The following is an 18,697-nucleotide window of genomic DNA, read 5'->3' on the forward strand; positions in this document are numbered from 1 at the left end:
GGTTTTGGCACAAGTTCCCATATTTTGTTTCTCTCAAATTGGTTAAGCTCGTCATGTATAGTTATCATCCAATGTTCATTGAATTCGGCTTCTTGAAAGTTTTTAGGCTCAATCTGTGAGAGAAAAGCCAAGTTACTACAAATGTTTCTAAGTGAAGAGCGAGTTTCAATACTTTTTATAGGGTCACATATGATTAAATCCTTAGGGTGATTATGAACAAACTTTCATTCTCTTAGCCAATCATCATTGTTTCCTCCTTTTTCTTGAGGTGGGAGAATAGGTTGTTCAATCTCTTTGTTCAACTTACATGGTTGGTTCTCTTCTTTGTAGATACTTGAATCTTTCACATTTGGTTCCAAATCTATATTATCACTAACAATTTGCTTTTGAGCAGAGATGTTAGTTTCATCAAATGTCACATGTATAGATTCTTCCACAACAAGAGTTCTTTTATTAAAAACACGATAAGTTTTGCTAGTTAAGGAATAGCCAAGAAAAATTGCTTCATCAGATTTTGAATCAAATTTACCTAAGTTATCTTTACCATTATTATGCACAAAACATTTACAACCAAAAACATGCAAGTGACTAATGTTGGGCTTTCTATCATGCCAAAGTTCATAAGGAGTCTTTTTGATAATAGATCTAATTAATGCACAATTTAAAATATAGCATGCGGTGTGAACGGCTTCGGCCCAAAAATATTTAAGAAGATTATTTTCGCAAAGCATTGTTCTGCTCATCTCTTTTAAAGTTCTATTCTTCCTTTCTACTACACCATTTTGTTGAGGGGTTCAAGGTGCTGAAAAATTATGTCCAATACCATGCTCATCACAAAACAATTCAAATTTCTCATTTTCAAGTTCTCTATTATGGTCGGTTATAATATTAGTAATAAGAAAACCTTTTTCATTTTGAATTCTACGACAGAGTTTTGTGAAAGAAGAAAATGTTTCATCTTTGTGTGCTAAAAACATAACCTATGTAAATCTTGAATAATCATCAATAATAACAAGATAATAATGTTTACCACCTAGACTAGATATCCTTGAGGGACCAAATAAATCCATATACAATAGTTTTAAAGGTCTAGTTGTGGAAATATGAGATTTTGATTTAAATAATGTTTTAGTTTGTTTTCCTTGTTGACAAGCACTACAAAGATGATCTTTTTCAAATTTAATTTTTGGAAGTCCAATGATCAAATCCTTTCTCAAAAGTTTAGCAATTAAATTCATATGAGCATGACCAAGTCTTCTATGCCAGAACCAACTATTTTTATTATTAACATATAAACATTTAACATTATTAGCATAGAGATCATTAAGATGAAAAATATAAACATTTTCATGGCGATTACCAATGAATAAAGCTTTATGATCATTTATGCTTTCAATTGTGCAATGTGATTTTTCAAAAATAACTCGATTACCTTTATCACATAATTGACTAATACTAAGTAGGTTATGCTTAAGTTCATCAACAAGTAAAATATTTTCAATAAAAGGGTTAGGAGAAATACCGATGCTACCAATATCGATGATTTTTCTTTTCTTGTTGTCTCTAAAAGTAACAAATCCTCCATTTTTTTATGATAGTTTAGTAAAGAATGATTTATCTCCGGTCATGTGTCTGGAACATCTACTATCAAGGTACCACTTCCTTTCTTTAGCTTTGGACTTAAAACAAACCTACAAGATGACAATCAAGTGTTGGTTTTTGGTACTTATAGTTTCTTGGGTCCTTCTTGGTTAGTTTTGTTAGATCTCTTAATAATCCAAATCTTTTTAATTCCCATGTTCATATTCTTTTTGAATGGACAATAAGATATATAATAACTTTTTTTTTTCTACAATAATGACAAGTAATTTGAGGGTGTGTCATGAGAGGTGCCTTTTCAAAAATTGTATTGAGATTCATTTGTTTTTTAATAGGGTCATATCCAATACCTGCTTTTATCAAAAACACATCTTTGATTTCTAAGAAGTATGTTGAAATTATCTCTACCTTTTGCAAAATTTTCAAGTGTTTTTGTTAAATCATCAACATTGTTTTTTAAAATAGTTTTCTCATTGGAGATAGTATCAAAATCATTTTTCAAAACAATTTTTTCTTTCTTTAATTCTTCTACATTAATAGATAAAGATGCAACAGATTTCTTCAACACATTATTTTTGGCACAAACTTTTCTAAATTTATCTTGTAGTTCATGGAATGCACTTTCAAGTTCTTCACACAGAGTAGTTACCGCATCTTGAGTAGAGTCTTCATCTTCAAGAGCCATGAGACATAAGTTGGCTACTTCATTTTCAATTCATCACTTGAGCTTTTATCTTTACTTTCTCCTCAAGCTGCTACCATGGCCTTTTTGTTTCTTTTGTAGTCTTTTCCATGATTCTTCAATTTTGGACAATCCATCTTCATATGTCCAGGATTTTTGCACTCATAATAAATAATAGGCTCTTTCTTGTTATCTTTGTTGTACTCTTTCTTGAAAGGTCTTCTTCCTCCATAATTGTTTTTCTTGAAGTGTTTTTTGAGATTTCTACTAAACATGGCATAGCTTTCATCCTCACTAGAGTTTTCATGTTCTTCTTTATTTGATGAGGCTTTGAATGCAATTCTACTTTTCTTTTTGTTTTCAACAACCTCACGTTCTTTCATGGTGATCTTATGAGTCATAAAGGAACCCATAAGCTCATCCAATCCAAGTGTAGAAAGATTTTTGGCTTCTATAATGGTCGTGACCTTTGCTTCCCAATTCTTTGATAAACACCTAAGAATTTTTCTCATCAACTCACTGTTAGTATAAGTTTTGCCAATAGATTTCAAAGAGTTTACAATTTTAGTAAATTTAATAAACATACTTGAAATAGATTCATCAGAGTTCATTTTAAACAATTTATAACTATGAACAAACATACCAATATGAGATTCCTTCACTTGGTTTGTACCTTCATACGTTACCTCAAGTTTGTCCTAAATTTCTTTTTCCGAATCACAACTTGAATTTCTATTATACTTCTTAGAGTCTAATCCACAAACAAGGGTGAGTTTGGCTTTAGCATTGACTTGCAATAATTTATGATCTCTCTCATCACATTCATCTTCAGTTTTAGGTACACTAATATTGTCTACTAATTTCGTAGGAATTTTTAGACCTTTGGTGGCAATAATTCACATGGCATAATCAATGGCTTATAGGTATAGGGTCATCTTATCCTTCCAATGACTATAGTTGTTTCCGTCAAACAATGGTGGCCTATTTGTAGCTTGTCCTTCAGCTAAGGTTGCCATGGATCGAAACTCTCAATGATTAAATCTAAAACAAGAGTCTAGTCTTTGATACCAATTGTTATCCAAAAGACAACCGAAGAAGGGGGTGAATTAGGTTTTTACAAATAAAAATAATAATACTCTAATAAAAATTATGACTAGCACAATAGATAAATATAGTTAATGAAATTAAAATAATTAAAACAAGTGTTCTAACAATTATGTCAGTTAATGATTTTAGCACAGTAAAAATGTGAAATATAGCTATGGCAATTTAAATAAAATAAAGAGATAACGGAGAGAGAGGCAAACAAATTTATAATGGTTCGGTTTCAACTCGCCCTACGTCCACTCCTCAAGTTTCACTTGAGATTTTTCACTATACTCTAGCTTCACAGGGTGTTAGCAACCTTTTCACAAATAGAGCAATCCTCCACAGATTTTATATAGGCTTTTTAAGTCAAGAACACTGAGTATACTACACTCTTACAAGGTTGAAAAGAAGATGTTTTTACTTTCACAGAAAGCTATAAGAATTATCTCTCAAAGATAGATATAAAAATGAAGCACTGGCTTTTTTGTAAACCTGACACAAGAAAGATGGGCTTAAAACTATACGTCTCAGTGTATAATTTCTGAAAGAGGATGTAAGCAAAAATTGAAGAACACTTCTTAGAGAATTTTTCAGAGAATAGATGTGAGTGATTATAGATCAAAGAATATTTTCTGATTTTTTTGTAACTTGTTTACATTAGAGGCTTTGGTATATATAATGAAACTTATAGCCGTTGTATTCATTTAAATTTATAGCCGTTGTATTCATTTGAATATCTTTCACTCCATCATTACTAATTTGAATATCTTTTACTCCATCATTACTAATTTAAATATCTTCTACTTGAACCTTTTGGCTGTTGCTGTGCTGGGCTATTTGAACCTTTTGGCCTACTGTTGTACTCGGCTGTTTGAATCTTTTGGCCTGCTACTGTACTGGGCTGTTTGAACCTTTTGGCTAGCTGCTGTGCTGGGTTGGTTGAACCTTTGTTTTGGGCTGTTTGAACCTCTGATTTAATCAAATATTAAATACATTCTAACAACATTTAGAATAAAAGTTTTAGGTAAAAAATAATGGATAAAATAAATTTTGATTCTATTTTTCTTTTTCAAATAAATTAAAACATATTTTAAATAAATCATCAAAATAAATTTTGGATTCTATTAAAACATAATTAAATAAATCATCAAAAAAAATTTTAGATTCTATTTTTTTTTTCAAATAAATTAAAATTAAATAAATCATCAAAATAAATTTTAGATTTTATTTTTCTCTTTCAAATAAATTAAAGCATAATTAAATAAATAATCAAAATAAATAAGTCTAACATTTTGGAAGTTGAATGTTGCCGAAATAAACATATTCGAAAGTTGAATATCGAAAGAATGAAAAAATTTCAGAATTCTACTGTTGAAATAAATGATAATTTTTAGAATGCTACTTCCGAACAAGTTGTTTATTTTTGGAAAACCAATTCTGAATGAAGAACATATTGCTCATTTCGGTGGGCTATGCATTCGTTCGTTTCGAAAATAGTAAAAACAAACGCTACATTACAAATGAAATATGAATGATGATTGAAATAAGTAAACCACCCTAAGTTCTCCAAATGTGAAGAATTCCTTCAATGGTTCAATGAGATGTCTTTAATGTTTCAATGAGATGTCTTTAATGGATGGATGCAGCTTTTGGAGACGAAGGGTACACTGTGAGAGATGGACATGTGTAAGAGACGGACATGTGTAAGAGACGGGACTGACAAAGGAATGGATGTGTACAAGACCGTTCAGAGAGATGGATTTGGGGGTTTGGGTGTGTGTGTGCGCGCATGAGGGTAGATGTGGAATAAAAAATGTATGCAGTGGCAAAATAATTTAGGATTAATTTTTTAAACGTGTGTAGTAAAAAAGATGTGTAAAAAATGAAAAGAGTATGTGCAAAGAGAAGCTCTCAAGAGTAACTAAGGCTCTCTTTTTTCTTTTCCTTTTTGTCCTTATGTTTTGTGCTGTTTATTTATTTAGAACCGTGATTGGGGCTCCCAGTTGCACCCCCACCCCACCACCCCTACAACACGTGGGGTTAGTTGTTGAAAAGGAAAAATATATATAAATATATATATATATATATATCTATATTACTGGTCAATTAGAACCCCCCACTAGGAGTCCACGGATCACCCCAGTCGGAGTCTGAAACAATTCCCATTTTTTAAATTTTTTTTCCCCTTTTGAGGCAAATTCGTACTTTTCCAACTATATTTCATCACAGGTTTCTTCTCGGTTGCTCTTCCGATTCTCCTTTTCTAGGTTTCTTCTTCAGCTTCAAAGGAAAAAATCCAGGTTTGTTTTTTCGATAAATTTTCAGTATTCGTTGAAGTGATTGGACTTGTTATTCGTCAAATTGAATGAAGGGATTTCTGTTGCGAAGTCAGGTGAGAGACTTTGAAGGCGAAGCAACGGTTGGTTTAATTCTGAGGTTCGATGTTCTCTTCTCTTTCGTTCAGTTTCTTTAGATAATTTGACTTCCTGTTATGAGAATGGCTGCTCTTTTTTCTCTTTTTTTTCACTGGACAAGGATTTGTGGGTTTTGCTTCAGTTTCACTGAGTTCATGACTTATCTGACAAGCTCTTGCTTGTTTTCCTTGGAGGAAATAACAATTTAGTGTTAATTTGAAGGAAAATTTTTTTTTGAAATCAGTGGTAAAATTTATGAAATTATTGGGATTTGATAATTTCTTCAACATGCAATGATGTAATTACTGGTTTGCCATACTCTAAAAAAATTAAAAAGTTAAAAAATTACTAACCTATTTAAGTCACATCATTTTTTTTAAGTTACATCGTTTATCTATTACATCACCTCAAATTCAACTCATATTTCATAAAAAGTTAAAAAGTGCACTTATTTAAAACATACCAAACAACTCAGATTTTTTTTCCCGAACTTTTGTTCTCGGTATTAATACGAATTCTTTCTTATCTATTTTCTGGGTTATACCTTTTCCTTTGCTTTGCCCTGTGCTTTTGAAAGTGAGCTTACCACCACTTTAGAACTCGTTCAAAGTATTCTTAGTGCTTGTGCTGAAACATTGGCTTCATAAAGTATTCATACTTGTAAAATTTCGAATAACGTTTTCAATAACCCATATAGTGATTCCTTGCGTTAACCCACAAGATCTTTTTTTTTTTTTGGTTTAAAATTGCATATGCAATCACTTGTAGGCATGGACACTTTCAAAGAAATTGGTTTTTTAAATTGGACAATAACAAGACCCAAGATAAGCTTCCACTGAGTTAAAAAGTGCGAGATTACATTGTACAAACAAAAACATTGTTTCTATTATTGATCTTCTACTCCTATATGGTTTCAATAGTGCGAAGGTGGATTTGTTACCTTGCATTGCCATATGAGCCATTTCGTGTGACACAAGATATTAGGTAATATTATTAAGAAGGTCGAGTTTTCTAAGCCTCCTAGAATTAGAACTCAGATCTCACATTGAGCTTCTTGCAATTGACAAGCACTTGAGTCTCCATGTTCCTGATGTAGTTGTTCTTCATGCTGAACACCATGCCAATTTTGCACAGTACCTAAAGATACAAGTTGGTGACTAAAGGCACTGTTGAAGATGAATTGCCTTGTGCTGGAACAGCTAGAGGGTGGTTTGTTTTCTTTTGTTGAAGTGCCTATTTTCCTGTTTTACTATTCATCTTTTTTCGGTATTTTTAGTTTGGTTCAGAAATTTTGTTCCGCTCAATAATCTTGCTCTTTATCTGATGTATAATAATAATCATTATAAATCATTCTTTGATATCTGATCACTTTGTATGAATTCAATTTCTTAAGAGGGAAATAGTTTACTCTATTCTGACTTTTGTTTAGCTTAGTAATTTTATGCAAGAGATGACAGTTTCTTATGTTCTTTGTCTACTCATTAATTGTTGTTTTTTCTTTTTATTTTATTTTATTTTTTAGAGAGAAGACAATCCTTCCTTCTTGTGAGCTTGAAATTCTCTTTTGCACTTCCTATCATGTAGCGAAAAGGCACTTATACAAAATCTGCTATCATCTACTTTTTTTAAACCTCATCACACAACAACTAAGTATTACATTTACTTGCTTTAATTTGCTTTTAATTTTTCCAAAATGATCAAACTTTTAAACATTGAGAATGGAAAGAACTTCTCTCTCTCTCTCTTTAGGACTCTTCCAGAATTGACCTAAATTTTTTAACAAAACTTTTTGTTGTTTTAAATGCTTTGATTTGCTTATGTTAAGCCTAGAAGTACTTGTTACTTTCTTGAATTTTCAATTCTTAATTTTATCCTTCACCTTTAATTTTCATGCATCATTTTTGTCTTCTATTTTCTGAACCAAAGACTTTAAAAAAAATATAGAAAAAATTAAGTAAAAAAATAAAAAAATTGATTTACCCTCTACAAATATATTCCCAATTTTAGTAACTTCTTAATACGCCAAGTGAAAATTGTACGTTGCTATCATCACCAAATTGTTCTAACAGGCCAATGAGAGTGCCTTAATATCATAAATTCAGTAGTTAGCGACCAACATCACAACACCACATCTCACGATCAGTTGATGCAAGTCTTCCATACTAGAGCATTCCCCTGTTTTGGCAACTCATCACCATCATTTGGAAAACAAATTTACGAGTGAGTTTTTATTCTGTTTTATGGTCTATTCGGAAGGTTCCTATAGCAGCCTGGGTTTAGACGCGATCCTTTTATACTCTTTTGTATGGATTTTATACCTGTTGGTGTGGTTGAATGAGCCTCATAGAAAATGCTAACAACAGTCATTTGAACTGTGGTAAGTGTAAGTGTATATATATATATATATATATATAATGTATTGAAATATGTAAAAAATATATAAATATATAAAATATGTAAAATCATTAATAGCTAGCCACCAATAATTTCAACAATGAAATATAAACCTTTATTGCTATAGCAATGATACAGCTTATTCTGAAAAACATTATTAGCAACTTCAAATTCAACAATCATGGAACATTACAATCCATACAAAAGAGGATTGAAACTGCAATGATGCACGCATACAAAACTTAGATACAATTGTTGTAGCATCATCAGAAGAGCAAACACTTGAAGATGAAGACAGAAATGTATATTAACGCTTGTCAAGCAAGAAGAGCAAACATTTAGAAGATGAGGACAGAAATGTATATTAAAGTCCCGCTTGTCAACCATTCTTGCTTGTCAACAGTCATTCAATCCGTCAACTCAAGATGTTTGAGACAGGAAGAATCTGAACAACTTGATGGCATATTCATACATTTACATTTCTGAATCTTCAACTTGAGAGCTCACCACAAAGCTGGGAAATGCTAAGGTTATATCCCTGAAAAAAAGGGGAAAAGAAAACAAAAGAAAAGAAATTTTTTTTAATAAATGAAGTGAGGGGTTTCAAATAGTCGATCTGAACTTAAAACAAACATTGACACCCACTTCAAATAAGGGAGAGTCATGTTCTTGATCAGAGATGGATTCTTTGATACAAATTCTTTCCACTCTTCTTGATCGATCCGTCCATCACCTGTTGTATCTACTTCTTTGAATGTCTGTGAGAAAATGATAGATAAATAAGTATTTGCATCATAAATGATTTCCTGTCACTTGGGCCTGTTGATTCAGGCCATGAGCCATCTTCAAGAATTCTATCAACTTTGGCCAAATCTAATATTGTCGATTATGGCTTGTTGATTCAAGGCATGAATCATCTTAAAAGAGTAACTACGGCCACATCTAGACTAATTATTATTATAGTGCATGACACGTGGCCTGATCTTGTTCACCTAGAAGTTAAGAGAAGTTACAAATAGGTGGTTTTAGATGGAAGACATGGAGGACGTGTCAACAACACAAGAATGAAGACAGAAAACATAGAAGTTATTGGTGGTTACTTGGGTGGTGGTTTTTTCCCCTACACTTCGTCTATAAATAGCCATCTATGGCTTCATTGTATGGGCCATCAAACACAAATAAAAGATGTTTGATCAATTTCAATCTTTTTCTTTTTTATCTTAGGATTAGTTTTCAAATAGTTATGAGTAGATTCAATTTCGTTTCTAGGAGCAGGAGTAGTGGTAAGGTAATTTATTTCCTCAAAATTGCAATCATCTTATACTCATTAAGGAATTATGATTCTGCTTCAGTAATTGTTGTCTTCAATTCAATAACCAACTCTCTCCCATTTTCTTTACTTGGCAAATTTGGAAGTCCTTGAATCTTTCGATGGATTGAACCATTGACACAATTGCTTGATCATTGTTTGATTGGTGAAATTTGTGTTAAGGCTCAGTCGATAGAGGGCTAACAAAATTTTTACTATCAATTAGTAGTATCATTATGTAATAAGCATGAAATGGTAGAGGACAGACAGGGCAGGGTAGTGGGTACCTTATCCACAATCATTTCAACATCATCTTCTGAAAGAATTAGATCGGATTCATGTAAAAGTGCCAACACCATCTCCTTCAACTGTGGTAGAACACAAAATTATTAGCATCACATCGAGAAGTGGCGTTTTTAAAAGAAACCCTTATCACCATGAGCAGATGGCCCTTTTCTACTCTATATTTGCCTGCCAAATAATCTTTGTAGGTATATAAAACTGATGATCTATATTACATGGACTTGGGTACAGGTTAGAGATCGGACTTATCAAATCATAAATTTAAGGATACGCGAATTTGGCAAACAAATAATATATTTTTATATTTTTAATCAAGCATGTGAGATAAAATAGTATTATATGTAACTGCAGTGTCAAAAAGATATTTCTAGCTATTATACAACAATATGTACATATACTAATAGTTTTATATACAATTATATAAGAAGTGTTTGTTTAAAAGTATTCGACACATATCTCATACCCTTGTCCGAGTGATGGGTGTCTCACACGGGTATTTGATTTATTTTGAAGAGTCCGTGTATCATAGCTGATGATAATTCAATTTAAAAACTAAAACCCATAAATGGCAACATTAGAAAGTCTTATGAACTAGGTTGCCAACAAAAAACATGTGAAACTAAATAGAACTAGGAAGATATAGTGCTATTGAAAGTATTGTTGTCAACTTATGCTATTGAAAGTACTGTTGTCAGCATTAGAAAGTTCAAATGTATGAATACCTGGATCACAATGCAATGTAAAGAAAGGAAATGGAACTAGGAAGATACAGTATGCAATACTTGCCTCTTCTCGCTCAATAAACCCGGTGTTTCTTAGATCATACAATCTAAATGCAACTGCACAGGAGTATCCTTAAATTAGAAGATAGGAGGAAAAAAAAGAGTACCCTCTACTTTTATCACAAAAAGTATAAAAGCTCATCACAAAAAGTATAAATTTGCCGTTCATAACTTCAGGGGTGTACACTTTCACCATTCATAACTTTCACCACAAAAATCAATCATAACTTCTGTCCCAAAAATTTGTACTTATTTTACACACATTGTAGCATTTTATTTTATTTTTTTTTGCAATTTCAAGTTTAATGTACATATAAAAATAAGTATAGAAGTCAATAATATAAAAAATGAACCTTACATGCAATTTTGTCTGCTACAGGTGCATTTGGATGAAAAACACCTAATGAACGAACAAATTCTCCAAACTCAATAACCCCATTGCGTTTCATATCAAACAAATCAAATATCTGCATAAACAAAATCGAATCAACATTGCATTTTATATATCTTTAACATATAAGAATTACAAGCATTAAGAAGGTCCAAAACAGACCCTGTAAGCAAATAGATTTCTGTTATTTTTGTTCTTGAAAAGCGCGAGCTGCAACTCTTCCTGATGACAAGATTGCAAAGAAAATATTCAATTTATATTATCATGAACTTCCTAAACATCATACAGCGACTTAATATCACCTTGATTTAAGTTTTAAACAGCCAACACAGAACATATACCTTGTGAATAAGTCCATCATCGATAATGGAACCACTTAATTTTTTGAATAATTCATACAAGGCCTCTACTTCACTCACAGTAACTGCAAAAATTAAAGAAAATACGTCAGACAGTTAAACTTTGGATAATTTACAACTTAATTTTTTAGATTGTACCAGTCAAGAAGCATACTCATATATTAGAAGAAAGCAAACTACAGTGTACAACCGATTTATAACTTCAATTATATTAAGCAAATGAATACAATCAATTTCTAATATGAAATTAAAGCAAATGGATACAAAATCTTTGATTTTAAAAGATAATATTTGTGACATTAGGTGCATACTCACAGGGTGTTTCAGCGGCAAGAATTGTAGGCTCTTTATACCCAGGTGTCCATTTCGTGTTCTTTGAGCAAAGGCATCCCATTGAAACAGGTGGATATTTTTTTTGAGAATCTGTTAGTTGACGCCAACGAATATACAGTGAAAGGCCAACCTGCCAATGCCAATTTAGAAAACAAAGACTATTTTTTCAGCAAATATAGGATTTCTGCAAAACTGTAATCCAAGTATCCGAACATTCTACAATGTTATATTCTAACTACAAGTCGACAATACAACTACAGATATTCTAACTCAAGAAATGCTAGAGGCCTACGATTTAAATCCCACAATGACTTGGCAACGAAATTGAACTTAACATGATTGAATTTGTGACAAATCATAATTGTGGGGGGTCTCATTCTTTTTCCTTCTCCTAGCCCTAAATCAAACATCGATAAGCCCAAGTTTGTCTTGATAAATTATGAGTGTTCATACTATATAATCCAAATAATTAGCAATTTTCGGGCTACTGCTACAAGAATGTTCCTTGAATTTCAACAGACCATTTCATGTTTGTTTGCAAACACTTCCAATTTTCATGCATTAAAAGTGCACATTCATACATATGTTGAACCCAAATATTGGACCACCTATTCATACACATGTTCTTTACCTAGCTCACTATCTAATATAAATATACCAAGATGATTAGATTAGATCAGCTATATCTTTATTGTCTCCGATAAAAAGTAATACATTAAATTTACAGAAACACATATAGGTCAATGAACATATGACAGTACTATCAAAATGACAAGATTTACCATTCAATGGAATTAATTCTAAGCAAAAATGGAAACAAAGGAAACATATATCAAATTCAGAAGTGACAAGGTTTAGGCCATCTACTGATTTGATTCTTGTGACAGTAGAGGCTATCGCCATTGCTTGGCTTAGATGATAACATACTTTAGTCAAAACAATAAAAATGTGCAGAATAGTTTGTTCTACATATTTATTTGTGCTTTTTGACAAACTAACCAAATTCTTTTGGAAGGATACATTTAGAATGAACCCAAAGGTGAAAAAAACAAACCAAAAAAACAAACAAAAACAAATACGCAAATGAAATGTTTAATCAACATACCCAATTTGGAGGCCTAATGAGCCGGTGAGAGGTCATAAGCAACTAAGACCTCATTTTGTTTCCAATTTTGGCTAAATTTTGACAGGGGACCAATAAACGTCCTGTAGGTCCTCAACTATGTTACATTGACTCTTCAAAATAAATTAAATACTTATGTCAGACACTGACACTCGGACAAGGGTATGAGATACGTGTTGGATATTTTTTAACGAATACTTCTTATACAATAATATATATCACTATTATTATAAATACATATTGTTTTATAATTACTATAAATATTTTTTACCACTGTAAATATTTTTTTAACACTGCAAGTTATATATAATATCATTTTATCTCACATACTTAATTAAATATATAAAAATATAACAGTTTTTTGTCGAGTTCACATACCCTATGGTTTGATAGATCCAACCTCTGGATACATACTCGCACCCGACACTGATACCCGAATCTATGTAACATAAGTCGTCAATTGAAAAAGGTAAGAACAAAATAAGAGTGGAAATTTCAGATCCGTCCAAATGATAACAATCACATAATAATAACAATAATTAATTAATTAGTTATTATTAAAAGGATATTGCTTAAGCACATATGACCTTCCCTACTTCCCTCCAAAAAAAATATTATATTCAAGGAACTTGCAGCACTAAAAAACACCATGTAATACTCATAATAATAATAAAAAAATATTCATATACAAATCAAATTTCAGTATAAAAACTATAAGATAAGATCCAAATCTATCAAATCTATTAACTTTACAACAACATAAACAAGTACACTAAAATAGGTGTATTTTTTACTTTTTATTAAAACATGTAGAAAAAGTAAAAAAAATGATGTGAGTCAAAGAAAAAAAAAATATTAAAATAAGAGATGCCAAATAATGTCATAATCGGACAGAGAAAACACAAATGGACACAATTTTGCAAGATTTGTTTGTAGGACCCTTTTCTCAAAAACTAAGATCCATTTATTTTCATGTCTGATTATGTGTTCTTAACGCTATATTTGATTGGGGAAAGAGAAAAAGGGTGTGAAATTAGGTAAAATATAGGTATATTTTATATATATTTTATCTATCTTTTTTCTTTCTTTTTTTAAATTCCTTTGTAAATCCTCTAACCAAACACAATGTAAACGAAATCTCAAAACTTTGATACCAGTGGTTGAAGAGCGATTGAGCATATAGTGTTTACGCTGTAGGGTGGATCTAACGTGGGCCTGCCTTACCGTGGTTCTTTGTTAGCAAAAAGAATTCTCAAAACCTTGTACATAACTAACTAAACACCTTTAGGCTTAGTTTGGATCATATAGTGATTTGGAAAGGGGAAAAATGGGCCATGATCCAAACACAGATTGATTAGAAGCATGTGTTGATCTTGACCAGTTACATTGTTATGAGTGGAGATTAGCAATCAATAATCAAACATAATAAAAAATTTCAAATGATTATGTATGAAGTGATTGTGTATGAATTTTCAAGCTAGAAACAAGACTACAAGGCTCGTAAAAGTTCTTGAATAAGGTCATACTTATCAAATTTACTTGTTCATTGACAGAGAAAGAGAGGGAAAGAAAGAAATGCAGAACCCGCTTTGCTTCGTTTGATTGCAGAGAAAATGGAGTGGAAAAGAAAAACACAAAAGAAAACAAAGTTTTGAGTGCCTTTTTTTTTTTTTTTTGGGTGCTTATTGTGCAAAACAAAGTCAACTGTAATCAATAAACTCATCAGACTGTATAGGTCTTTGAATTCTTGGAACCCAATAATATTTCTTTCGATAGAAAGAAGCTTGAAACCCAATTTAATGAAACAATGCAAGTCGCAAAAAACCCCCTTTCACTTCTTCTTTTTCTTTTGTTTTCTCATAGGTTTTCTCACCAACCAAACAAAAGCTTCATGCGAAATACGAAAAGAGAATCGAAAATCAAATTTAAACCCAGAAATGTTTCAAGAAAGTAAGCAAACATTGTTGAGGCATACGAAGAGGAATAGAGAGAGAGAGAGAGAGAGAGAGAGAGAGAGGCTTAGGAGATAAGAACTGACCTTGTTGGGGGGTTGCGGATCCGTGAAAGGTCTATGTTGTTATGCTTGACTTTGCTGGATTCCTAGTGCTTTCAATATATACCATCATTTTTATTTTGGTTGGATCCCACTTGCTTTCACTGAAAATTTAGGCCAAGTTTGGGAAGACTAAATAAGTGCATTTTTTGTCTTTTTGGACTAAAAAATTGAGGTTGAAAATATGGATGTTTGGGTTAACTTTTTGACTTTTTATTGAAAAATGTGTAATAAAAAATTGTAAAAATTGATTTGTAGGGAAAAATTTGAATTGGGAGTTGTGCAGCCGTAATTGTTGACTTTTGGTGAATAGTGTTAACTTTTTAACTTTTTGAGTAACTTTTTGGCTTTTTGACTTTTTTGGAACATCCCAAACTTGGCCTTAATATTCTTGCTCATGTATATATACTATCATTTTTATTTTGGTTGGAACTAGGGGTGGGCAACGGTTTATCCGAACCGCTCAAACCGCCCAATCCGCCCAACCCGCATATAAGTGGGCGGTTTCGCAAACATAATGCGGGCGGATGCGGTTTGAAATATGAAAAATTTGCGGGTTGCGGGCGGGTCGCGGTTTAAACCCGCAAACCGCAAAAACCGCCCGCACTTTAATTATTATTATTATTATTTTTTTTATATACCAACTTTGTAACTTTTACAGGAGCACCATTATATTCTCTATGACACTAGGATCCTTATTTTTAAGTATTTCTCAACTTTCTTAATGCCGTAGAATTATCAAGTCCTAAACTTGGTTTCTTATATGATTTTCATTGGTGATTCATCCACTTTTTCCAAATAAAATTTTTCTTCTAATGGTCGATAGAACTTATAGTTTGATTATTGATTACTGAACTGGCAATTTTAATTGAGTACAACCTTTAATGCATTGATATACATTTTTTTCATAGCAAAAATGCTAGTGTAGGGTCTCTTTGTTTTGGGTACTTTCATTTAATGCATTGATATTCAATTTTTATTTGTAAACTCATCAAAAAATTGTTATCACAAATATATAAAAAGAATCTGATGCCTAAATTCGCTGGAAAAAAAAAAACTCGAAAATTAATTTTTAAAGAAAAAAGTGTAAACCGCAAACCGCCCGCAACCGCCCGCACATTTGCAAACCCTATCCGCACAAACCGCAAACCGCACTGCGGGCGGTTGCGGGTTGACTTTTTCCTAAACCGCATAAATGCGGGTGGGTCAAAACCGAACCGCAAACTGCACAAAACCGATCCGCGAATACCCCTAGTTGGAACCCACTGGCTTTCACCGAAAATTTAAGACAACATTCTTGCTCATGAGAAGGCGTCCGGATCCTCTGGAGGGATCCTTTATGGAGAGATGTGTCTCATTAATGGAATTGATGGTTGAGATCATCCTTATGAAATTAATGGTTGAGATGATCTTTTAGCAAAACGACGTCGTTTTGGTGAATTTCATCACAGAAAAAAAATAAATAAATAAAAAAAATTACCGAGTGTTGATTTGCAAAGAAACCCACATGAAAAAAGATTTGATATCGTCCATGGCGATGAACTTCTTGAGAGTTCAAACCCATTAACTCAACACTTCCACTTCCGTAAACTAAATCCAACTTTCTCGAGACCTTCATAGACACACAACAAAAAAATGAAGAACAATGAAGTAGAAATTGAAATATTTATTCACCCAAAAAATAAAAAACAAATTGAAAAATGAAATTGGATTGAAATTTGAAATCCATGTACAATTAATGAAAATCAACACTCATCTGCAACTCTTACCTCTCCTATTGTTGCAGTAGTAATCTGTGCCATAGAAAGCAAATCAAAGCAAAACTTTGTTAAATTTGACATAAACAAGCATTTTTTTTTGGATTCAAGAAGAAAGAAAACCCAGATAAAAGGTGTAAACCTCTTTGAACATGAGCATTTTGGAGATGATTCTGTTAAATTTGACATAAACAAGCATTTTTTTTTTGATTCAAGAAGAAAGAAAACCCAGATCAAAGGTGTGAACCTCTTTGAACATGAGCATTTTGGAGATGATTCTCTGTGAGGACAAACAACAAACTAAAGCTACAAAATCAAAATAATAAAGAACAAAAGACATAGAAATATAAGATCAAGACCCAGATGAGATATTGTACGAGAGGTAAGAGTTGTAGCCAATATGAATCGATGGTGTCCGGTGGCAGCGGGGCGACATTGGGCGGTGATGGCTTCCTTCTTCTTCCTCAGCTCTCTCTCCTCCTCCTCCTCCCCTATCATGTTCATGTTTCTATTTTTTTTATTGCTTTTGGTTCGATTTGCAAACTCTGCAAATTTTATTTATGTATTTTTTGTTCTGGCTCACCAAAATGATATCATTTTGGCGAGAGATTATCTCAGCCATTGATTCCATTAATGGGACACATGTCACGCAAGAAAGGATCACTCTAGCGTATCCATTTCACAGGAGGACTCTAGAGGATCTGAACACCATGAGAAGCACAGTATTTGGCTTCTATATATACTACAATAATGATTCATCCCACTAAAAACATCACCACTAATAGCACTAATGCATTAAAAAAGTAAAAAAAAAAAAAAAATACAACTCCAAAACCAAAACATCACATCATTAATGGCGGGACCCACTGTCACCTAATTAGTGGGAGCACTAATTAGTACTCCCAAGCATTTTTCATATACACTATCAATTTTTATTTTGGTTGGATCCCACTTGCCTTCACCGACAATTTAATACTCTTGCTCTTGAGAAGTGCGTTTGGGTTTTTTTTATTTTTTAATTATTTTAATTCGGGTTTAAAAAGTTTATTTGGATTGATTTTTAATTTTTTTTATAAGAGAAAAAGTAAAATGATTATGACTTATATGTGATGTAATATCTTATTAATTTTTTAATTTATTTTATCATTTTATAATTAATTTAGCCAAAAAACGAACCCAACTCACATCCCAAAAGACACCTTTGTGTTGTTTATCCATTCAGAAAATTAAATTGGAAACAGAGATGTGTGATTGAGATGTGTTTTAAAATTTTGAATTTGTTGGATTTTCAGGACGTTATTTGGATAATTTAAATTATTCATTTTGTCAGTTATTTATATATATCATTTATAAAAGATTGGGTTAATTTAATATTTATAATCTATTCAATTTATTACGTTTGTTAATAAAAAAAAATAGATTATCTATTTTTATTTTTATACTCGTCATCTATTTTTTATAGACAAATGCAATAAATTGAATAAATTACGATGATCAGATTGATCAAATTATTTTTGTGAATGATATACACAAAAAGTCTGACAAATCAACGATTCGAAGTATCAAAATGAGACCTATAATAGGTCCTGCAAGCCCAAACATTACTTTTTAATTCATAACCTGAACTGGAAAGGAGAAATATTTATTTTAAAAAAAAGCTCGCTGTACAATAATTGAGTTTAGATCTTGGGTCATGTTACTATATGAGTAATGAATAATGTAGGTTTCATGAAAGAAATATAATAAAAATGTTCATGAAATTTTAAGAAATAATCTAGTGTGGTAAGTAACAAAACAAGAAAAATAGCTTACCTTAACACAAGTATGTTTTAATTTTGAAATCTTAATTTACAAATACTATAAACTTGTTTTGTCTTATAGTGCTCTATGATGAATAAATTGTAACTTAGTACATGTGATTTATAACATAAAATAAAACATCACAATTTAATTTAAAGGTGAAAACTCTTCATTATTATTTTTTTATTTTTTTATTTATGATATATCTTTCCTAAACCATAACATTACTAGCTACTATATATATACTTTTTAGGGCACATATCATAGGTAAGTTATAACATTCAGTGCCGCTATATCAACTAAATTTGT

At 31.7% G+C, this 18,697-nt stretch overlaps 1 protein-coding gene and 1 long non-coding RNA gene across 9 annotated transcripts; one reads left to right on the forward strand and one right to left on the reverse strand.

Annotated features, from left to right (window-relative positions):
- The first annotated feature begins 5,583 nt into the window (after window positions 1-5,583).
- LOC145790609 (uncharacterized) lies at window positions 5,584-7,248 on the forward strand. The gene is made up of 3 exons (XR_014329465.1): window positions 5,584-5,670; window positions 5,759-5,806; window positions 6,705-7,248. It is a non-coding gene; the product is annotated as an uncharacterized LOC145790609 (long non-coding RNA).
- Window positions 7,249-8,270: 1,022 nt separating this feature from the next.
- LOC145790608 (calcineurin B-like protein 7) lies at window positions 8,271-17,181 on the reverse strand. 8 transcript variants are annotated; one of them, XM_082868775.1, is made up of 12 exons: window positions 16,966-17,165; window positions 16,731-16,868; window positions 16,601-16,624; window positions 16,312-16,443; window positions 11,638-11,785; window positions 11,305-11,387; window positions 11,126-11,185; window positions 10,931-11,039; window positions 10,577-10,629; window positions 9,775-9,855; window positions 8,824-8,936; window positions 8,271-8,716 (listed from the first exon to the last, which is right to left on the reverse strand). In XM_082868775.1, exons 2-12 carry the CDS (start codon window positions 16,785-16,787, stop codon window positions 8,653-8,655), a joined length of 924 nt encoding a protein of 307 aa, XP_082724901.1. In that variant the 5' UTR covers window positions 16,788-16,868; window positions 16,966-17,165; the 3' UTR covers window positions 8,271-8,652. The 8 variants fall into 8 exon arrangements, with proteins under 8 accessions (XP_082724901.1, XP_082724902.1, XP_082724900.1 ...); XM_082868776.1 differs by having other exon boundaries at window positions 16,731-16,888; XM_082868774.1 differs by having other exon boundaries at window positions 16,731-17,165.
- Window positions 17,182-18,697: the final 1,516 nt, after the last annotated feature.

Source organism: Camellia sinensis, chromosome 5 (assembly GCF_055761805.1).
Source record: "Camellia sinensis isolate YWXY chromosome 5, ASM5576180v1, whole genome shotgun sequence".
In the NCBI taxonomy this organism is placed as follows: domain Eukaryota; kingdom Viridiplantae; phylum Streptophyta; class Magnoliopsida; order Ericales; family Theaceae; genus Camellia; species Camellia sinensis.